The sequence below is a fragment of the Rhamphochromis longiceps genome, linkage group LG13 (genome assembly GCF_057381845.1).
Source record: "Rhamphochromis longiceps isolate RC_006_pf linkage group LG13, R_longiceps_female_GT1.1, whole genome shotgun sequence".
Taxonomy (NCBI): Eukaryota; Metazoa; Chordata; class Actinopteri; order Cichliformes; family Cichlidae; genus Rhamphochromis; species Rhamphochromis longiceps.
Window position 1 is genome coordinate 22,728,593 of NC_140569.1, and position 17,373 is coordinate 22,745,965.

Genomic DNA, 17,373 nt, shown 5'->3' on the forward strand with positions numbered 1-17,373 from the left:
AGTTCCTAACATATTTGGCTCATATGATCATTTTAAATAAGCACACGCTCTTTCGTTTACCTTAAGGCATCCACTGGGTTCACTTGTTCGCTTTGAGAATGGGATGCAGCTTCCCTGAGCGCTTTTATCCAGTTTGTGTCTGCTTCAGCAGCTTCTACTTGTTCAGCAGGAGGGCGGCGGGCTGGAGCTCTATCGAGTGATTCTGATTCGCACCGAGAGGCAGCAGCAGTGGGTTTAACCACAGTGTCATCTGGGGGCTTTGACAGTGGCACCACATCTTGTGGTTTCTCTGAGTGGGTAAGAGTTTCGAAATCTTCTAGGCATTTTGATGAAACAACAGATGGGCCTGTGTCCACGTCCGCAGTCATTTTTTCTGTTGCATCACTGTCACTTTCCCTTGCCTTACAAGGACCGGTGTTGCCATCAGAGTGACAAACAGCAACCTCCGTGCTAATCTGTGCCTCCCCACTTTGGGAGTTGCCTAAAACGGTGATTGATCCCGAGCCCATTTCTTTATCACTTCCTGCTAAATGCACAACCCCCTGCTTTCCCAAAGCCCCACCATCTATGACTTTTATCCAATTTTGTTCCTCACCCTGCTCGCTAACATTCCCTTCATCCAAGGCTTCTTTATCTTCCTTTGTCATCTCCTCAACATCAGGCCCTTTTATGGGTGTTTGTTCTATTGGGCTGTTTTGTGTGGCTGAGGTTTTATTGGGCCTTTGCAGCCCATGAGGCCTGGACACTGTATCCTGACTTTCACACGCAACGCTTTCACTACCGGTGCTTTTTAGAGCCACAGCAGCACTGAAATCCTCTCCTCCAGTTTCTGGATGCGCGGCAGGATCTGGCAGAGAGCTGCATGTGTGCATAGAAATTTCACCAGCCTGGTTTGTACTTGGTGAAAAATCTGCATGAATAGCATCACTAGCTGTGCTATCTTTAGTTAAAATGGGAATATGAAAAGATGAGCTTTCGTGTTCCTGTGAAACAGGCTCAACAGATACAACCAGATTCTCTGACAGCTCGGATTTTCTACTCTGCTCTTGACAGACAGCTGATAGATCACATTTTTGCTGATCTTTATCACTCAGATCACTCACAAACCCAGTGTCTGGCATTAAATCTCTACCTGACCCCTCTAACCCTGGGCTTTCATTCTCATCTGTCTCCTGACTTGTCTCACTTACATGAGAGTAACCCGCTGCTATCCCTGCATCAGGTGAAGCATTTCTCCCATCAATTTCATTTGAATCAAGGGAAGATGGCAACCTATGAACCTCTAGTGAAGCATCCTCGCCTTTCACTGACTTTATCACTCCTTCATTGCTCATGCTGGCATCACCTGCTAACTCATCCTTGCTTCCTGACTGACAAATATCCCCAGCAGAGCTGTCTCCTTCCTCTGGGGCTCCTTTTACTCCCTTAACCAGTGTCTGGGTCTGATCGTTAGCCTTTTCTCCGCCCTCTAGACAGCCACCTGACATTGCCTCTGTGGGATGTCTGGATCCCAGATACTGTTGATGGTGCTCCTGTTGCTGAGCAAAACAATTTGGATCTGGTGTGGACTGTGATTGGCCAAGAGCTGCACCCAAATCTGGTGCAGAGTCAGAGCTGCATTCCAGCGCTGCTGTCGGAATTTGGCGCAAACTGGAATCATAAACAGTCAGAGGTTCGCTACTAGACTCTAAGTCAGCACGCAGCACGTCCTCGGATGATCCCGGAAATCTGCTGGGAGATGAGGAACAAGTTTCAGTCTCGCTTTTGGATTCAAAAGTGTTCTTTATTTCTTTTTCCTTCTTCACATCCTTTAATGACAATTCACTCTTTTGTCCCATATATGCGTGTGGTGGCTGCAGGGCTCCAATTTCTTCTATAGTCTCTTTATCTGCTTCATTATTCTGTTGTGGCATTGTGCCTGTCTTTCCTGTCTGTTGCTTGCTGCTGTCTGCTGCTTCCTTTTGATTATCCATTGCTGCCTCTTTAGCTTGTTTCTTTTGCTCTTCAAACAACATGGCGGTCTGATCTCCCATTGTGTGGTTTTCTTTCACATTGTCCCCTTTAATTGTATCATAAACCTCGTTGGCGGGCAGGTCGGAGTTAAATGGGTAGCTGACATTTGTGATGTCATCCCTAATGGAGGCTTCACAAATAATAGGTTTAATGCCAGCAGAGTCTGGCACTGTTTGAGATAGAGGAATTACATTAGCAGGTTTATTTCTTGTCACTGCATCGCTGGGAGGCTGAGGTGGAATCGGATTTTCCTCTTGTGATAACTGACTATTTACATTACTGGTAGCAGCAGACTCTTTAGTATCAAAATTTAAATTCTCCAATTTTGGCAAGACCTCATTAGCGTTAACATAGACATCGCCGATCTCAGCATGCTGTGCTAATGAAGTGTGTGTCACTTCTCGGCTCTTATGGGCATCCACCTCTCTGGAGTCACTGCTGCTGTCACCATCAGCACTGCAGTTATATGCCTTTTCAGAGACAGATGCATCAGAGTCGGTAACGAACTCTAGGTGACTCAACATTGGGCCAGGAGGCTGCAGCTCAAAAGCAGGATTACTGACACACTGCCCGATAAACGTGCTTGACTCGTCAGACGCCGTCACTTCTGAAGTCACCCACGCGTCCTTTGTGGGATCGGCAGAGCCGGTGGGGGACTTGGGCCCTTCCCCAGCCTTCGTAATATCTGGGTTAACTGGCTCGTTAGGAGGTTTTTCACCTAATTGCATAACAGGCTGATCAGCTGGGTCACAATGCTTCATCTGCAGAGGAGCTGCGCAAGTCAAGGTCACAGGTTCAGATGTTGAACTTGTGTCAACACCACTTAAAGGTGCACAGTTATGCTGGTTCCCTTTGTTTTCTTCAAGAATGACAGGAGTAGCACTTAAAGGTGATTCCTGAGGCTGGTCAATGTCAGCTGTACCTTTAGACTCTGCCACCACCTTCTTAATCTCCTCCTCCTCCTTGGGCAAACACACAATTGCAGCATCTTTCTGTGTCTCCGCCTCTGCCTTTGCTGTGACCAGTTCAAATGTCAGATGATTTGACTCAGAGATGGCACTTCCTGGTGGTTGTAAAACATCAAAGCACCCTTTATTACCAGTCTGAGTCTCCTCAGCAGGACGTGGAAGCTGTTGTGAGCTGTTCACCGACTGTGAATCTACAGTGTTTGTCTTCAAACTGTCACTATGTGATTGATCTGTGGCAATGTTCTCCTTTGTTTCTTTAGTCCTCGTGTCCCCTTTAGCCAAACAGACATCTTTCTGTGCCTCTGAAAACGCAGCTGCTTCATCCTTGGTAGGAGCTGGATTCATAGGGATGTCTGGCTTCTTTGAGTTGAGAAAGTCTGTGAAAGTATAGCTGGCCTCAAAAACAGGATGACGCAACTGCTCGTGAACAGTCAGCGGGGGTAAAGACGCACAGTCCAGGGCTGGCACCGGCATGGTCTTGAGATCCACGGAGGAACTGCCCATTTCCTTCTCTGCATCCATGAAGTGAACTCTGTTACCTCCACTCCTGCCACATAGATACACACCGACTTCAGACATAGCGGTGCTACCACTGTTGCTCTGGCTATAGGCTTCGACTTGAAGCTTGGCTGCACTTTCGACTGTCTCTGCTTCTGTTGTGCTACTAGGCTGAACCTGTTGATTGTTGCTCGCTTGTTGCTTAACTGGGATTTGCTCTGAAGTGATCAAATGCTGGCGTGAGGTTAAAGACGGGAAGACTCGACTGTAGTTTGTCTCTGTGACGGATGACTCCTCGAAAGTGCGTCCCAGAGCCAGCCCTTCCTCTGACACTAACTTCTGATCGAGATCGGCCCGTCTGCCTCCGCTTGTTTTACTGTAGCTCTGCTCAGCGTCAAGGAGGAGAGGTGAAATTGTTGCGCCACGGTGCTCCCGGCGGGGTCGACAGAGACGCTCCTCTTCGGTGCAGATGCTCTCAGTGATGGTAGCGATCGACTCCCTCCAGCTCTGTGATTTCAGCTGTGACTCGGCAACATCGGTGGGCGGACACCTTTCAGTCTGAGCAGATGACAGCCCACTAGCAGAGCCTTCTGGCTGGCTGAATGAACTGTGCTCTCTCACCAGCCCTCCTTTCTCTACCACCTCCTCTCCTCCTCCCTCTCCTTCTCTCTTTGATCCCGCGGCAATGTGATCCTGACAATCAGAACCAGTAAGTAGCCCAAGGGGAGAAGTATTGATAAAAGCCTCTAAGCACTGTGGCTCCTTTTCTGCATCTCCCTCTTCGGCCGGTGACAGCTCTCTGCGCGAACTCCGAGCGGTCGCCTCTCTCGGTGCCTTGATTTCGCTCTCGGCCGAGTTGTGTGGCATTTTGCTGGTGCAGCTTTCCTCAGCTGCAGCCGGTCCCTCTTTGGCTGACAATGCAAGTGAGCATTTTGCCTGGGAACAGATTAACGCGAGCCGAGAAGGGCTGCCCAGGACTTCGTCCCTCTCTCCGTCTGCAGAAATGAGGCACTTTTCTGTCCCTCTCTCCTCTACTCCTTCCTCACTCTCTGCAACTGCTCTAGCAGCTACTCTCTCCACTAAATCACACCTCACGCTTTCTCCCTCTCCCTCGCTTTCTATCACTTCTGGCAGTGTGGGTGTTGTCAGTGGCAACGCAGTAACCACCGCTAAAGCCTCTTCAAGGACGCTCTCCATGCAACTCTCTCCCACACAAGTTCGGCTGTTGGAGAGTGGGACGTGATTCTCGGGTGTGAGTATTTTTGCTTCTGTAACTGAAGCCTGGCATGTTTGTGTATCTGATCTCTTATCACTAGAAGCAGCTTGATTGATCGCTGTATTTTGGACATGTGTCATGGGTATATTTTGGTTGCTGGTTTCACCTCCGGTTACATGTTGCCCCCACTGCAGGCTTTCATTGGAGCTTTTATTTATGCTGCTTAGGGGATCATTATGGTTGTCTGATTGATGAGGCTTCTGCAAAAGAGCCCGCATGGGTGCAGGTGAACAGGCTGAGGGAGTAAGATGATCCTGACTGCTATGAGGAGATGATAGTAGGGAGCTGGATGTGGGTTTTCCTTCAAGCTGCTCCTTGTAATCAAGCCTGTTGTCAGGGTGTTGCCCACAAATCACAGGACCTGAAGGTGAATCGGTGGGATTTCCAGCATTTATGACTTCATTTTCAGATTGCACTGCTGTGCGTGCCTCCTGCCCAGTTTCCGGGCTTTTCTCCATCTTTTTCTTTTTCCTGTGTCTCTTTTTCTTTGCCTCTTTGTTCTGGGCGGCCTGTTTATCACCAGCTGAACTCTGCTTGTATGGGTCTGATTCCTGCTCCACAGTGTGCTTGCCTGCTCCTGTCTGTCCTTTTGATTGCAGCTCTGGTAATGCGTCTCTATCCCTTAAACGAGGGCTACGCTCTGATGTTTCCATAGCTGAATTACCTACCTTTGTTTCAAAACAAACACCAGCACTGAAATCATCACTTAGATTTTCTTCTTTGTCTGTCTTTGCCTCCGTGTCTTTCTTCCTAATCACTACATCAGAGTCTACAGTGCTACTCCCCCCCACAGATGCACTGGAATTAGCATTTCCCTGTCTTAGATCGTTTGTATGATCACTAAACACAGCCTGTTTTGGTTGTTCTCCAGCTGAATATGTTGGCATTTCTAATTGTATTTGCGTGGGTGCTTCCTTCTCTTCATCTGTCTTAATTTCTTTTTCTGCTTTCAGGTTTTCAGTCTCTGCTGTCCCATCATTATTCACAGTGCCTAGTATGTAATCCCTAAAACTAAACACAACTGTATCCTTCTGACTGTCTGCTGTCTCACTGTTTCCATGTGCATTCCTGTTTCCATGGCCCCCGTTGCTATGTCCTAGCTGGACAACGATTGGAGGTGGAGACGATGACTCACTGGACTTGTTAGCCATCACTTTTCCGGTTGTATTCCCTTCATTGCACCACGTCCCGGGCTCGGGGCTGCAAGGCTGAGTGGGAGTGACTATGCCCAGTGACACCAGTTGTTCTTCACATTCTTGGAAGGCCTCTTGGAGTTCCCGGTCTAAGAATGTGGATGGGGAAGGGGCCAGGGGTCTGTTACCCGGGTAAGGTGTGGCAGCAGGCTGAGTTAAGAGCTGGACATCTGCGACAAGTGGGTCGCAGCCGTGAGGCCTGAGGCAAGGGTAGGGTGACAGAGTTAGGAGTACACAGAAACAGCTGCCCAGTAGAAGGCCATGCTCTGACACAGCACTCTGTGACATGCACAGATGACACACAACTGCACCCGGGATGCCTTTTCTAAGATACAGATTCTCTTACAAGAAATAATATCAGCCGTTTATAAGAATACAAGACGGATGTTAATGGACATGCACTCCAAAATTCATTGCAGTAAGTAGCATTTGTGCAGTTTTACTCACCTATTTCAAACCCTGCTGCAACACGCCTTCAGCATCTCAGTTTTTTGGTATGATTTTCTTATTTTCAGTGTGTATCAAAAGCTTAAAAGCCTAGCGAAATTTATCATCTAATTAAAATGATTTAATTTCTTATTGGAACTATAAATTATTTACTGTAGTCTCATCATACATTAGTTTGATTATATATAATGAGAAATAGTGTCAAGTCATTCATCCTGATTACAGTGATGGGTAGTTTCTGGGTTATTGGAAACAGTTTTATAGCCTAAATAATTTAGCATTCGTGCTACTTTAATGCCATTCATCTGCACCTGCTGAGTCACTGCTAAAACATTACCTGCATTAAAGGAAAATGAGGGACCATTTTAATCTTTCACGCTGTCTGACTACAGAGAATAACCATCATTATTAAGCTATAATCGTCATAGCATAGTCCGTTCAAGTTTCGTTATTTTAACGCATTCTTTTCTAAAGAAGTTCCGATAAAGCGAGTAGGAATATCACCGAGGATCACTACGAGGGATTGGTTAACACAGTCACACATGACTTCTGCATAAAGACTCTGCCAGATCCTTGTAAACACAGCGTCTGTCCTCACATGTTCACTTGGCAGTCTCTGCTAAAGGGTGGAGAAGCAAAACAGACTAAACTGTGTGCAGGTGTCCAGTTTTACTACGCAACAAAGCAGGAACTCTGCTTTTTCAAATGATTTGTCCTTTCTGAAGTTTTGATATTTCTAGTTATTCAAAGCTTTTCACTTGTTTTACCTGTACATTTTTACAAATTCACATCAAGCAATGATACTTATACTTCTGGTTGACAGAAGACATCAAAGCATCAGAAGAATTAGTGCATTTAACTTTAGATAAAAGCAGGCAACACTGACCACATCAGACCATGTTAAGGCGTGATTGCTGCAGAGCCACAGCAATCATACCCATCACGCTCGAGCATAAGTTAGAAACATTAGATCACCCTGCCAACTTCTTGTTCCTCTCCATGCTCCCTAATTTCACTCTTTATCACCACGCCTTCTGCTGACAGCACAGAGGACAGCCGTCTAGCCATCATCATGCTGAACCTATGAGGTACCTTGTATCTTGAAACAGCAATGGTTGACTGACTTCTATGTGATGCTGCAGACCCGCCAGCAGGGGGTTCACCTGTTCACATTTCCTGTCACCTGAGCTGGTTTTAGCTCTGCTAACACAAACCCACACACACATATGCAGACATATTCACACATGAAGCAAATCAACAACAGGTTTGCTTTCACTCTGACTAAATAAACTGTTACAAGTGTGTTTCCTCACAGCCATAAAAAAAAGTAATATTTAACGTATTATACAGTATTATTAGTGTATGCACATACTGGCCACTTTATTAGTTACTCCTTGCTAGTCTAGGTTGGACCCCTTTTCCCTTTATATGTAAAAAAATGTAACGATGAAGGAAATACATGGAAACTGCAGATGTTCCAGCTAACAGAGCATTCTGATCGGGTATATATTTAACTGTCTATTATTACACAGACAATTAAAGCTCTAAGGGCAAACTGAATCTACATTTAATATTTATTATGAGAAGTATTAGGAACAACTAATGGACAGTTCTGGCAATATAAGAAAATATGTTAACATGTCAGCTTATTTTGATATTTTTCCCAAACTTCTATCCTTTTTTTCGGAGATATATGTTTTCAGTATTGCTCACTTTAAACTAGAAAAAGAGAAACTTGAGAAAAACCAGAAAGTTATGACAAAAAAATATCCCAAACACACGAATCTGTTCAAGTCGTGAGAAGGAGAAAAAGGAAAATTCATTTTTCAGGCCTTTAAAATCACCTGCGGTACACAAAGCCAGCAAAAAAATGCGTGGGTAGTCATTTATGAGGCCTATTTGTCACTAATGGAAAAAGAAGAATACTTACTTTTATCGGCAAGTAGACAAAGAAACCAAACAATTGTAGCCGTTTACATTCCTCAGTACTAAAGAGTCTTTCTAGAATGAGTCTTTCTTCATTTTGTGATCGTCACTGATGTTTATGATGACATTGACAAAACTGCCAGGTTTAATCTTGCACTATCAATTCTGCCACCAGCACTAAGAATCAGCTCTGTCTCAATGATTTTTTGCCACTTGTAGCAGCAAATCAAACCTGATAATCCTCATCTGATTATGCATGATAAAGCCAAAAACAAATTGCCAGAGCATTACCTCAATTCTTAAGTCAGAGTAGTTAAAAGGACCTCTGTAAATCGGCATAACTTGGAACCATCCCAAAATGGTTGTGGTGTTACAAGTACAGTCTGTGTTTGGGCGCAGATCTGTTATGTAACGCCACCAGATGTCACCAATTATATAAAAGATTCAATTTAAGGGGGAAGATTTTGTTTAGGGTGAGTGCAGGGCTTCAGGTTAGAGGAGTAGTGATTATGGTTAGAGTTGGAGTAAGTATCCAGGAAGTTATGTCTTCTGAAGTGTAAAAGTCTGTGTGTATGTGTGTGTAACCCCTCCACTTACCCCAGTGAGGACTCCCAGATGTTGAGCTCGCTGCTGAAATCTAAACTGGGCAGCAGGTCGTGAGGAAACTCAAGCTCCTCCTTGTCCTCCTGGTCTGCGGCCGTGCCTCGGCTCTCCTCCACCCCGGTGATGACTGGGATGTCTGGCAGCACGGGCTGAGACAGCAGGCTGTGCTGGCTGGTGGAAACCTCGGTCAGTAGCGCTCCGTCGTCCCTCTGGGTCGAACTCTCGGCTCGAGCTTCAGCCTGCAGGAACGGTGAAGGATACCAGTGAGCTACACGAGGGAGTCTGCCACACAACACACACACACACGTGTATACTTAAGCAAGTGTGATCATGTCGCGGGCAAACACGGGAACACCCACAAATTAATGCTCAAAGCCAGACATCACATGAGCAGATAACTCCACCCATGTGTTTGTTTGTTATAATGTAAAGGCCACACTGGCTGAACTACGTCCTTCCACTCAGACGTCTTATCTGATACGTCTCTCAACGTGCTTTTCTTATGCTATTAAAAGATTATTTCCAGTATTAAATCCTAGCATTTATCCCGGCTCACTGCAGTTTAATCTCTGCAGCTTTGTTTACACCCCACATTTGAGCATGTCCTCTGAATGGGACAAAAAACAACTAATGAATTGAAAAATATTGTCATCAGAAGTACTTTCCACCTCACAAACACCTCTGAGGAAATACAAATGTATTTTTTCCCAAGGTGTTGAAATAATAATCATTAAAGCCAAACCAGTTTTGCTGGATGGTGACAAGCATAATTAAGCAGCACAGACAAGAGCAGGTATTTTGGATGATATCTTCTGCTTCAGATGTGTCTTTATCTGAGCCAATCATTTTTCCAAGCAACCTGAAATACAGTAAATGAAATAATCTGAACTCTCATCTGCTTTTTATTTCCTGATTGTTCAACAGTCAGTTGGAAAGGATATAGCCACAGCCACAGCACTCGCTATGAGGACAATAACAGCCTCACGGTGCACAACACTCAGCTAAGCTGCAATGCAATAGAGCTGGGGTGCTCTTGTCTGTGGATGGAGGTGGAGAGTCGGAGGTTATTTTTCTTATTTCTTTTCATTTGTTTCGCGTGTCCAGATTTAGAGATCTAACACAGCCCTGCCTGTTATATTTAGTGTTTCCTTTTTTACACAGAGATCCTGATTTTAGCCAGTGAGTTGATTTCACGTGTGAGTATGGATACAGCCACACAGTGGTAATGATATCCTTTGAGGATCTGCTGAGATTCAGTATTAAAGCACATTGATTATTTATGAATCACTCATAGCTGGCGTGCAGGCATTGCAAGCAGAAACGAAGGTTAAATCAATTCAATGCAGCACTTACACGAGAGCAAGTTTGACCTTATATACACTTGCTTTAGCGTCTTCACTCATATGATGTGATTACAGTAATGCTGCAAACTATTTCAAGCCAGAAACAAAAAAATATATTCAAGACCGACTAGAAAAACACCAACTTACGCTGGAGCTTCGCTTTAGCGCTGTATTTCCTTAATGTGGAAACTGGAGACACATTAACAAATAAATTTGGGCTGCAGGCTCTGAGTCACTGGCCTCACCTGTGTGACCACAAAGAGCCTCCTTTGTGGGACATGTTAAGCACAGAATGTGCTTGCATGAACACACACAAAAATTGTGTGCTAGACTTTTAAAAGACATTTGCACAAGAATGGTGTCATGCCGTCTTAGTTTATTTTTAAATGTTCTAATTTAGATTCTTTTTTTTCTCGTTGTAGCAAGAAACCCAGCTACACAACTGGCTGCAGAAGAGAAGATAAAACATTAAAAGAAACCGGATGCAAAAAAAAAAGGCCTGCTGCAGGTATGAGTGTCACTCTGAATGTCTGTGATCTCCCTGCTGCTCCTATTTTCTGGATTAATGTTATATAATCAGGTGTTAAAACAGTTCCTTCACTCCTTAACAGTGATGCACGCTGGGATCAGCACAGTCATGAGAAAACTGTATGTTGCCATGTGTCGAGTTTCCTGTTTCCTGCCTGTCATGCAAAAGACAGAAAACATACAACCCGTACCTTTTCTCAAATGAGAGAATGACGAGGAAAAGCACGCCAAAGTTTACAGCAAACACTCATTCAACATTTCTTAAAAGGTCAAGAAGGTGGAAAATCACACCTGCTCTTTGTTTGTTCGATCCCTACGCAGAAAGCACCTTTTGTTAATATTTAACCCACAGGAACTAAACGAAAAGCCACAGTGAGAGACAGCGAGGCTGACTGGCTATTACTGCCTGTGCAGCAAATACTCTCTATTCAAAACGTCAATGCTCGAGCCCTGAAAAAAAGCCTTAATGCTTCACACATGACTGCTGTAAACATGAAAGAGGAGTGCTGAAGAAGGAACAGGTCCCCTCTTCACCCACAGACACACAAAACCGACTCAACATATCCACTCCATCCACCCTCCTGTATAAAACACACCTTTGATTGCACGTCCTACGAGCTTTATCTCATTTCATCTCTCTTGCACTTACCCAGCAGTGTGCTCCACTGTCCTGAAGGTGACTCTACAGTGCAGTGCAGCTTCTCTGCTACCCTTATACTATGCTCACACTGTGCAGGCAGGCTCTGCAGGGCTCTGTGTTTTGAAGGAGGGCAGTCGAGAACACAAACATGCTGCAACACATGCTGCTGACGCTCCCGCTCCTCCTCTCCTGTACTTCCTTCTCCTCCTCTCCACAGCCCTGTCCTCTTTGTAGAGTCACTGCCGCTCCCCCTTTAAATTTCCATGAGCCTCCTCTGTTTCTTCCAGTGTGTGTATGTGTGTGTGTGGTCTCTAGAAACACTACACTACCAAACCTGCTGCTGCTGCTGAGACTGACTAACTTGACTTGTGCTGGCCTCGTGGAAGTGCTGAGCATTCTCCTCCCCCTCTACTGTAAACTCTTTCCACTCAGCTCTCCTTCTGTCTCCTCCTCCTAGTCTAAGAACTTTCCCTCTTTTCTTTTCTTTCCTTCCCTATTCACCTCCTCCCCCTTTCTCTTGCTGCTGTGTCTTGTGGTTGGTAGCAGTGACAGTGCCTCTGCAGGTGAATGCTGGGAATTGGGCCAAGAGTCAGGCCTGCAGTGACCCCCAAAGAGAGGATCAGGTTACGCTCTAGGAAGCTGTGGTTACACGTAAACGTGGGCATGTATGCCCTTTAGAGCCACAGCTCACCCCGCTGTCAATCAATTAAGTTTCTGGATAAGAAACTTAACAACAGCTCCATAAGAAGCCGTCTCACGGATAAACTATTCCACAGAAGGCAAAACAAGAATTTAATAAAAACTCAATCAACAGACTCATTTTAAAACTCTGACTGACATAAGACTAGAGTTTAATAATAATGAAAATATAAAAATAACAACCAAGAAGAATCTGATTTGGCCTAATTTTATAAAACAAAAATTACTAATTGTGCTGTAATGTTATTTTGTGTATAGCCACATTTCTTATGCAAAGCAGAATTATGAAACCACGCCTCAAATTATCGTGAACAAATTGAAATTTTATATCAAATCTTTAAAATGATAAATGCTATGATATTCTTGCTTTTCTTTTTTCATTTTCTCTGTCTTTTTCATCTAATATTACACTCTATTGAAAACATGTTAAATAATGTTTATATGCATAAACGTTCATTACATTGTTCATTGCACATCACACAATAATAGTTGAGTAGTTTAAAAAAAACTTATGAATGTGCACCACAATTTCTTCCTGCATTGACCGCAGCTTCCTGCTTTAAATATGACCTTTCGATGAGGTTCACGTGCGTCATCACCACATGATTAAACATACTGATATGACAGTTCACTGTTTTTAAAGGTTTTACCATGGAAAAAAAAACAACTTTCACCTTTCACATGGCATGAATGGGTTATGGTGACTTGATCATGATGAAAGTTGCTACGAACAGGCACAGTTTGAGTGGTAATACCCCACCCCAAAACAAAAAAAACAAAAAAGCAAAAACAAGAACAAAAGCCACAGCCATCCGTTCCTGTGAGCACTACAAATATCGTACCCACACACAAGCTAATATTATCAAAGTGGCAGTCACACGTACACACACACATTGTACCTGCACGGAGTCATTTTGACTTTCCTTAGGTGGCAACAGAACAACATTTTCTGCAGCGCCCTCTTCTGGCTGTAACGAGGGAATGAAATGGTTCACAAAGAGATTTTTAAAGGAACAACTTTACATTAGATAGAAGCAGTTGCATGCAGAGTGCACTGAAAACAACTCGCCACTATTTTTTTTAAGAGGAGTAGCATGTTAAGCTCAGTCAGTCTGTGAGTACTTAGTGCTGGAGCATATAGCTCATGAGTCAAATGTTTAAATTAATCCTATTAGGTTAATCCAGAATTCCACTTCTGAAGTCCTTCAGTCACATTTTAAATTCCCGTTTTTCTATAGGTGTCCTTCTTCTGGTATGTTTGTCTTTGTTATTAGAAGTGCACAACAGCAACATTGCAATAATGAGACACGCAACGGCCTTCTAAACATCATAAAGGCATGAATTATTATTAGGGTGTGTAGCAATGGGCATAGATTAAGACACATGCTGTGAGTCATTAAATAACACATCTGATCTTTATCGTTATCGCAGCTTTACGAGGGTAAATCACAAAATAAGACAAGCCATGTTATCTTATCTAAATGCTCATTAGACAAGCCTCAGCATTTAAAGCCCGTGTATTTCACCGAAGCAAAAAGTTAGTAATCATGCGACTGTGTTAGTTAAAAGAGCTCAAGGTGTGCATAGCAGCAAGTAGAGATCCTAGCTATCCAACGTCTGCAAGCTTGCCCTTACCAATGTCTCAGTCGTGCTGCTCTCGTTCCCCATGGCTTACCCAGCTGCAGGGCCACAACTGCCCAGAGCAACAGCCTCTCACATCAGCTGGCTGTAAGAAACTAGCAACAGAGACACCATCAGCGTACAGCAAGGTCAACAAGGAGACCTGGAGTCTGAACAGCCGTCCCTCAGTAGTCACAGACTCCTGCGTCACAGGATTAAAAGTCTTTGGTATGAGGTTAAACTTCTGTGGAGTGAGGGGGAATTGTAAGTGTGTGTTGTTTTAGAGATTAGGGACGTCTGATGCAAGAACCTTACACCAAGACCAAAGTGCAGGTTTCAAGTCTGCTGATGTGGCCTTAAATGTGGGAAAGCTGGAGCTTCGTTGGTAGAAGGACAGTTGAATTATTTTTTTTAATTGTTCTAAACATGAAATGTGTATTAGTTAGATTAATCTCCAGCTGCAGTAACTTTGTATAACCTCGTGTCTAAAAGACATGAAACAAACGGACTCCCAGCATCAGAGCATCCATGCATCAGCACATTGGAGGATACATCAGATGCAGAAATATTCTCTCACAATCATCTCCCTGTCTCGTGAGGATACTTTTGTGTTGTCTGTAATGCAGCTGAGCCGTGAAAGGGAAAGGCCCGTTAATGCATTCCCTGTATGACTGCAGGGACTGCGTGGTAGCTCTGTTTAGTCAGAAAGCACTGACCTGAATATGCAAGACTTTATAAATAGATATTTGCCCTGTTCACTGCTGTTGACGTTTATTACAGTCTTATGCACAATTTTGTCACACAAACTAGATTTCCAAAAGAACGCAGAGGCCGTATAGTCCATCCGTGCAGTCAAAGCATGGCCTGAAATCATTTTTTGTCTCACATTTTTACATTAAAACAAAAGACAAAATGGACATCCTATCCTCACATATTAAATCACACCTATTCTGTGCTGCGGCAGCTTATCGGCCCTGCTCGCCTGCTTGCTATTTGTGTGATTGGGGTGTAATTTCAGCCCCTATAGTGACACGTGTGCACTTTAAGTGGCAGCAGTGTTTCGGGGCTTTTTGGCAGCCCAGAAAGCACTGAGGGGAAATCATGTGATTAGGCTGTTGCCAGGTCTCTTCTCACCTCATCACGGCCTGACCATCACTCAACGTGAGTAATCTTTTAAGTTCACGGGTTTGGCTCAGAGCCATGAATGTCTTTGGTCAGACAAATATGAGTTTGTCCATCAGCGGGTAAACAAACCGCCAAACTAAACAACACAACACGTAATTTCTCAGAACTTTGCAAAGCATTGATGTGCATATAAAGTTGATACATTTGTGATTAAACCCATATTCACCATCACACCACCAGTAACCGTAAACACTCACACTTAATCGAATACAGTCACACTAATCTCAGTACAGGTTTTAACAATGTCACCGTAATATAATCCAAAGTTTTAACACAGCTGCAACTCACCAAAAAACTACTCACCACGCCAAACAAAAGTCTTTTTTCTGCTACAGTGTGTGCCCCCCAGCTTTGACAAACCCCTCCAACCTGTGTTTACTGTCAGACTCAAGGCCAGTGTTTCTGTCCTGTCTTCTGAGGAGCCCCGGTTCCTCTGTTGCTATTTTTTGCACTGGACGCAGGACAGGGACAGAAGTTGGGACAGGATCAAGGGAGGGAGGGAGGGGAGGAGACCGAACTGGAGCTGGGGAAGCCATGTCTGCTCAGGGAGTCAGTGGGCCGAGGGATTGTAAACAAAGACACACGTTATGGAGAGGAGGACGGCATGTCAGACCTCACTTGTCACATAAGAGGCTGCAGATGGCGTTAAAGTGTCCAAACCACCTGTAGCATCCTTTAATATCTACACCTTAACATCTACTGATCCCCTCGATTTCAGTCTGGTGGTCCTCTTTTAAGTCCGACACCTCCCTGTAGATTTCCCTGTGACTGACGTGTAAGGACAACACCAACACACTCACACAGCAACCTGACAGATGGGAAGAATAACAAACAGGAGCCCCAGTTACAGATTTGACAACAGAGAGGCTTTAAATGTTTTTTGGATCCTCTCATCTGCCATCTTCAAAGGCTATTTTCAGCCAAGCGCCCCAGTGTGTGCTGATAGCATCATCCCTATAAATAACAGTACACGCATTGTTCACCAAACACACTTGTTATAGATTTTCTTTATTTGTAGGCTATGGACTAAATGAATCTGCAGATGTAAACAATCCCTTCTCTTGTCAGTCTGTCTCCCATCTTTCCTCGACTACGATCAGCCTCACACTCTCACGTTTATACTCAGCTCCTCCTTTCCCTACTCCCTGATCTGTCTCTGCAGCTCCTTTTTTACTGCTGACATCGCCCCTCCTCCAACACTTGAATGCACCTTCCCTCTCCCCGCTTTCTCCTCAGTAAAGACTCAGCACTTGACCAGTAAAACCTGCTATGGTTCTTCTCCCATGCTATCCCCTGCTCAGTCCCACAGACATGGATGCAATGCTGCAGCCAGTCTCTGACAGCCCCACAGTTTTCCACCTCTCCTCTGTTTACCTTGCCGTGTGGGATTCCGATGCAGCTCCCCATCTTGTATTCCATGTCCTCCTCTGGTGAAGTGACTCTGGCACTACACGGCTGGCAAAGCACCTTTCTGCAGAACTGCATCGTTGTTAGTCAGACTCAGCATTGCCAAAGCAGGAAGATCTCTGCAGGAGCTACAGAGTGAGGGTGTGCACGCCTCTGTGTCTGTGTGAGTGTGTCCCTCAACGACTAATAAACGCTCTGCATTGCATTGCCCATGGTGTCCCTCTGACATATATTTTCAAGCCATTGTTATATAAAATCTACATTACATAAGGAGTCCAACCTAAATCAAATCAGAGTGAAAAAAGGGAGCCACTCTTTCCAGTCTTAATGCAGCCTCACTCTACATCAGTGCACAGGGTGAGCAGACTGAAGCACTGCTTTGGAGAGAAAAAAGCTCAGAGTGGGAGAGAGGAAGAGATGGGAGGCAGCACGAAGTGTGCCTGTCTCTTTAAAAGAACCAAGATGATGCTGGTACATCATCATGATGGGTATGTTTGATAGTATCAGTGCATTCAGCCAAATGAATTCGATCATACTGATATTCACTCAGCCAATATGGAATAACAAAGAAACCCAATAGCAAAACAGAATAAAGAACTTTTATCTTTTAGCTGTTTATCGATTTAGCTGTTTATTGTTTAACTCAACCTTTTTGTTACATTTTTGTAGCATAGTAACAGGGATATATCTATACCTGATGAGTTCCTGACATCTACAGAGAGGAGGTCAGAGGCTGCTCCCTGTTATGCTTCTGGAGGTATTTTGCAGGCATTGTTTGGGTCCCTTTTCTCCTTAAAAAGAGGCATAAAGGCAGATTCTACAAAGTTGTTTTGAGATATCACCTTTATCCTATGATGAATCATTCTTCTCCTGAAGGGAGTGGTCTCTTCTGTGATGAAAACCTCCTCTCCAAACTTGGAGGATCAATAGAAAAGCATTGTGTCTGGCCTGTTTTGGCCTGGGTTGTGTCTAATGTAGCATGACTTTCCACTGTAAGGAATCTAATTATACAAACAAGCAAAAAACA

At 44.3% G+C, this 17,373-nt stretch overlaps 1 protein-coding gene across 13 annotated transcripts in view; it reads right to left on the reverse strand.

The window, feature by feature from the left end:
• Positions 1 to 16,439, reverse strand: part of tacc2 (transforming, acidic coiled-coil containing protein 2) — a 47,156-nt gene extending 30,717 nt beyond the window's left edge. For 11 of the 13 annotated variants that reach the window (XM_085428470.1, XM_085428481.1, XM_085428480.1 and 8 more), the window contains exon 1: positions 61 to 5,786. In XM_085428470.1, coding sequence (XP_085284596.1) covers positions 61 to 5,642 — 5,582 coding nt within the window. In that variant the 5' untranslated portion in view covers positions 5,643 to 5,786. Of the gene's footprint in view, positions 1 to 60; positions 6,148 to 7,487; positions 7,596 to 8,918; positions 9,164 to 13,033; positions 13,103 to 13,769; positions 13,871 to 15,242; positions 15,379 to 16,313 lie in introns of those variants that run through there. The other 2 variants (XM_085428469.1, XM_085428482.1) reach the window with 2 other exon arrangements.
• Positions 16,440 to 17,373: the final 934 nt, after the last annotated feature.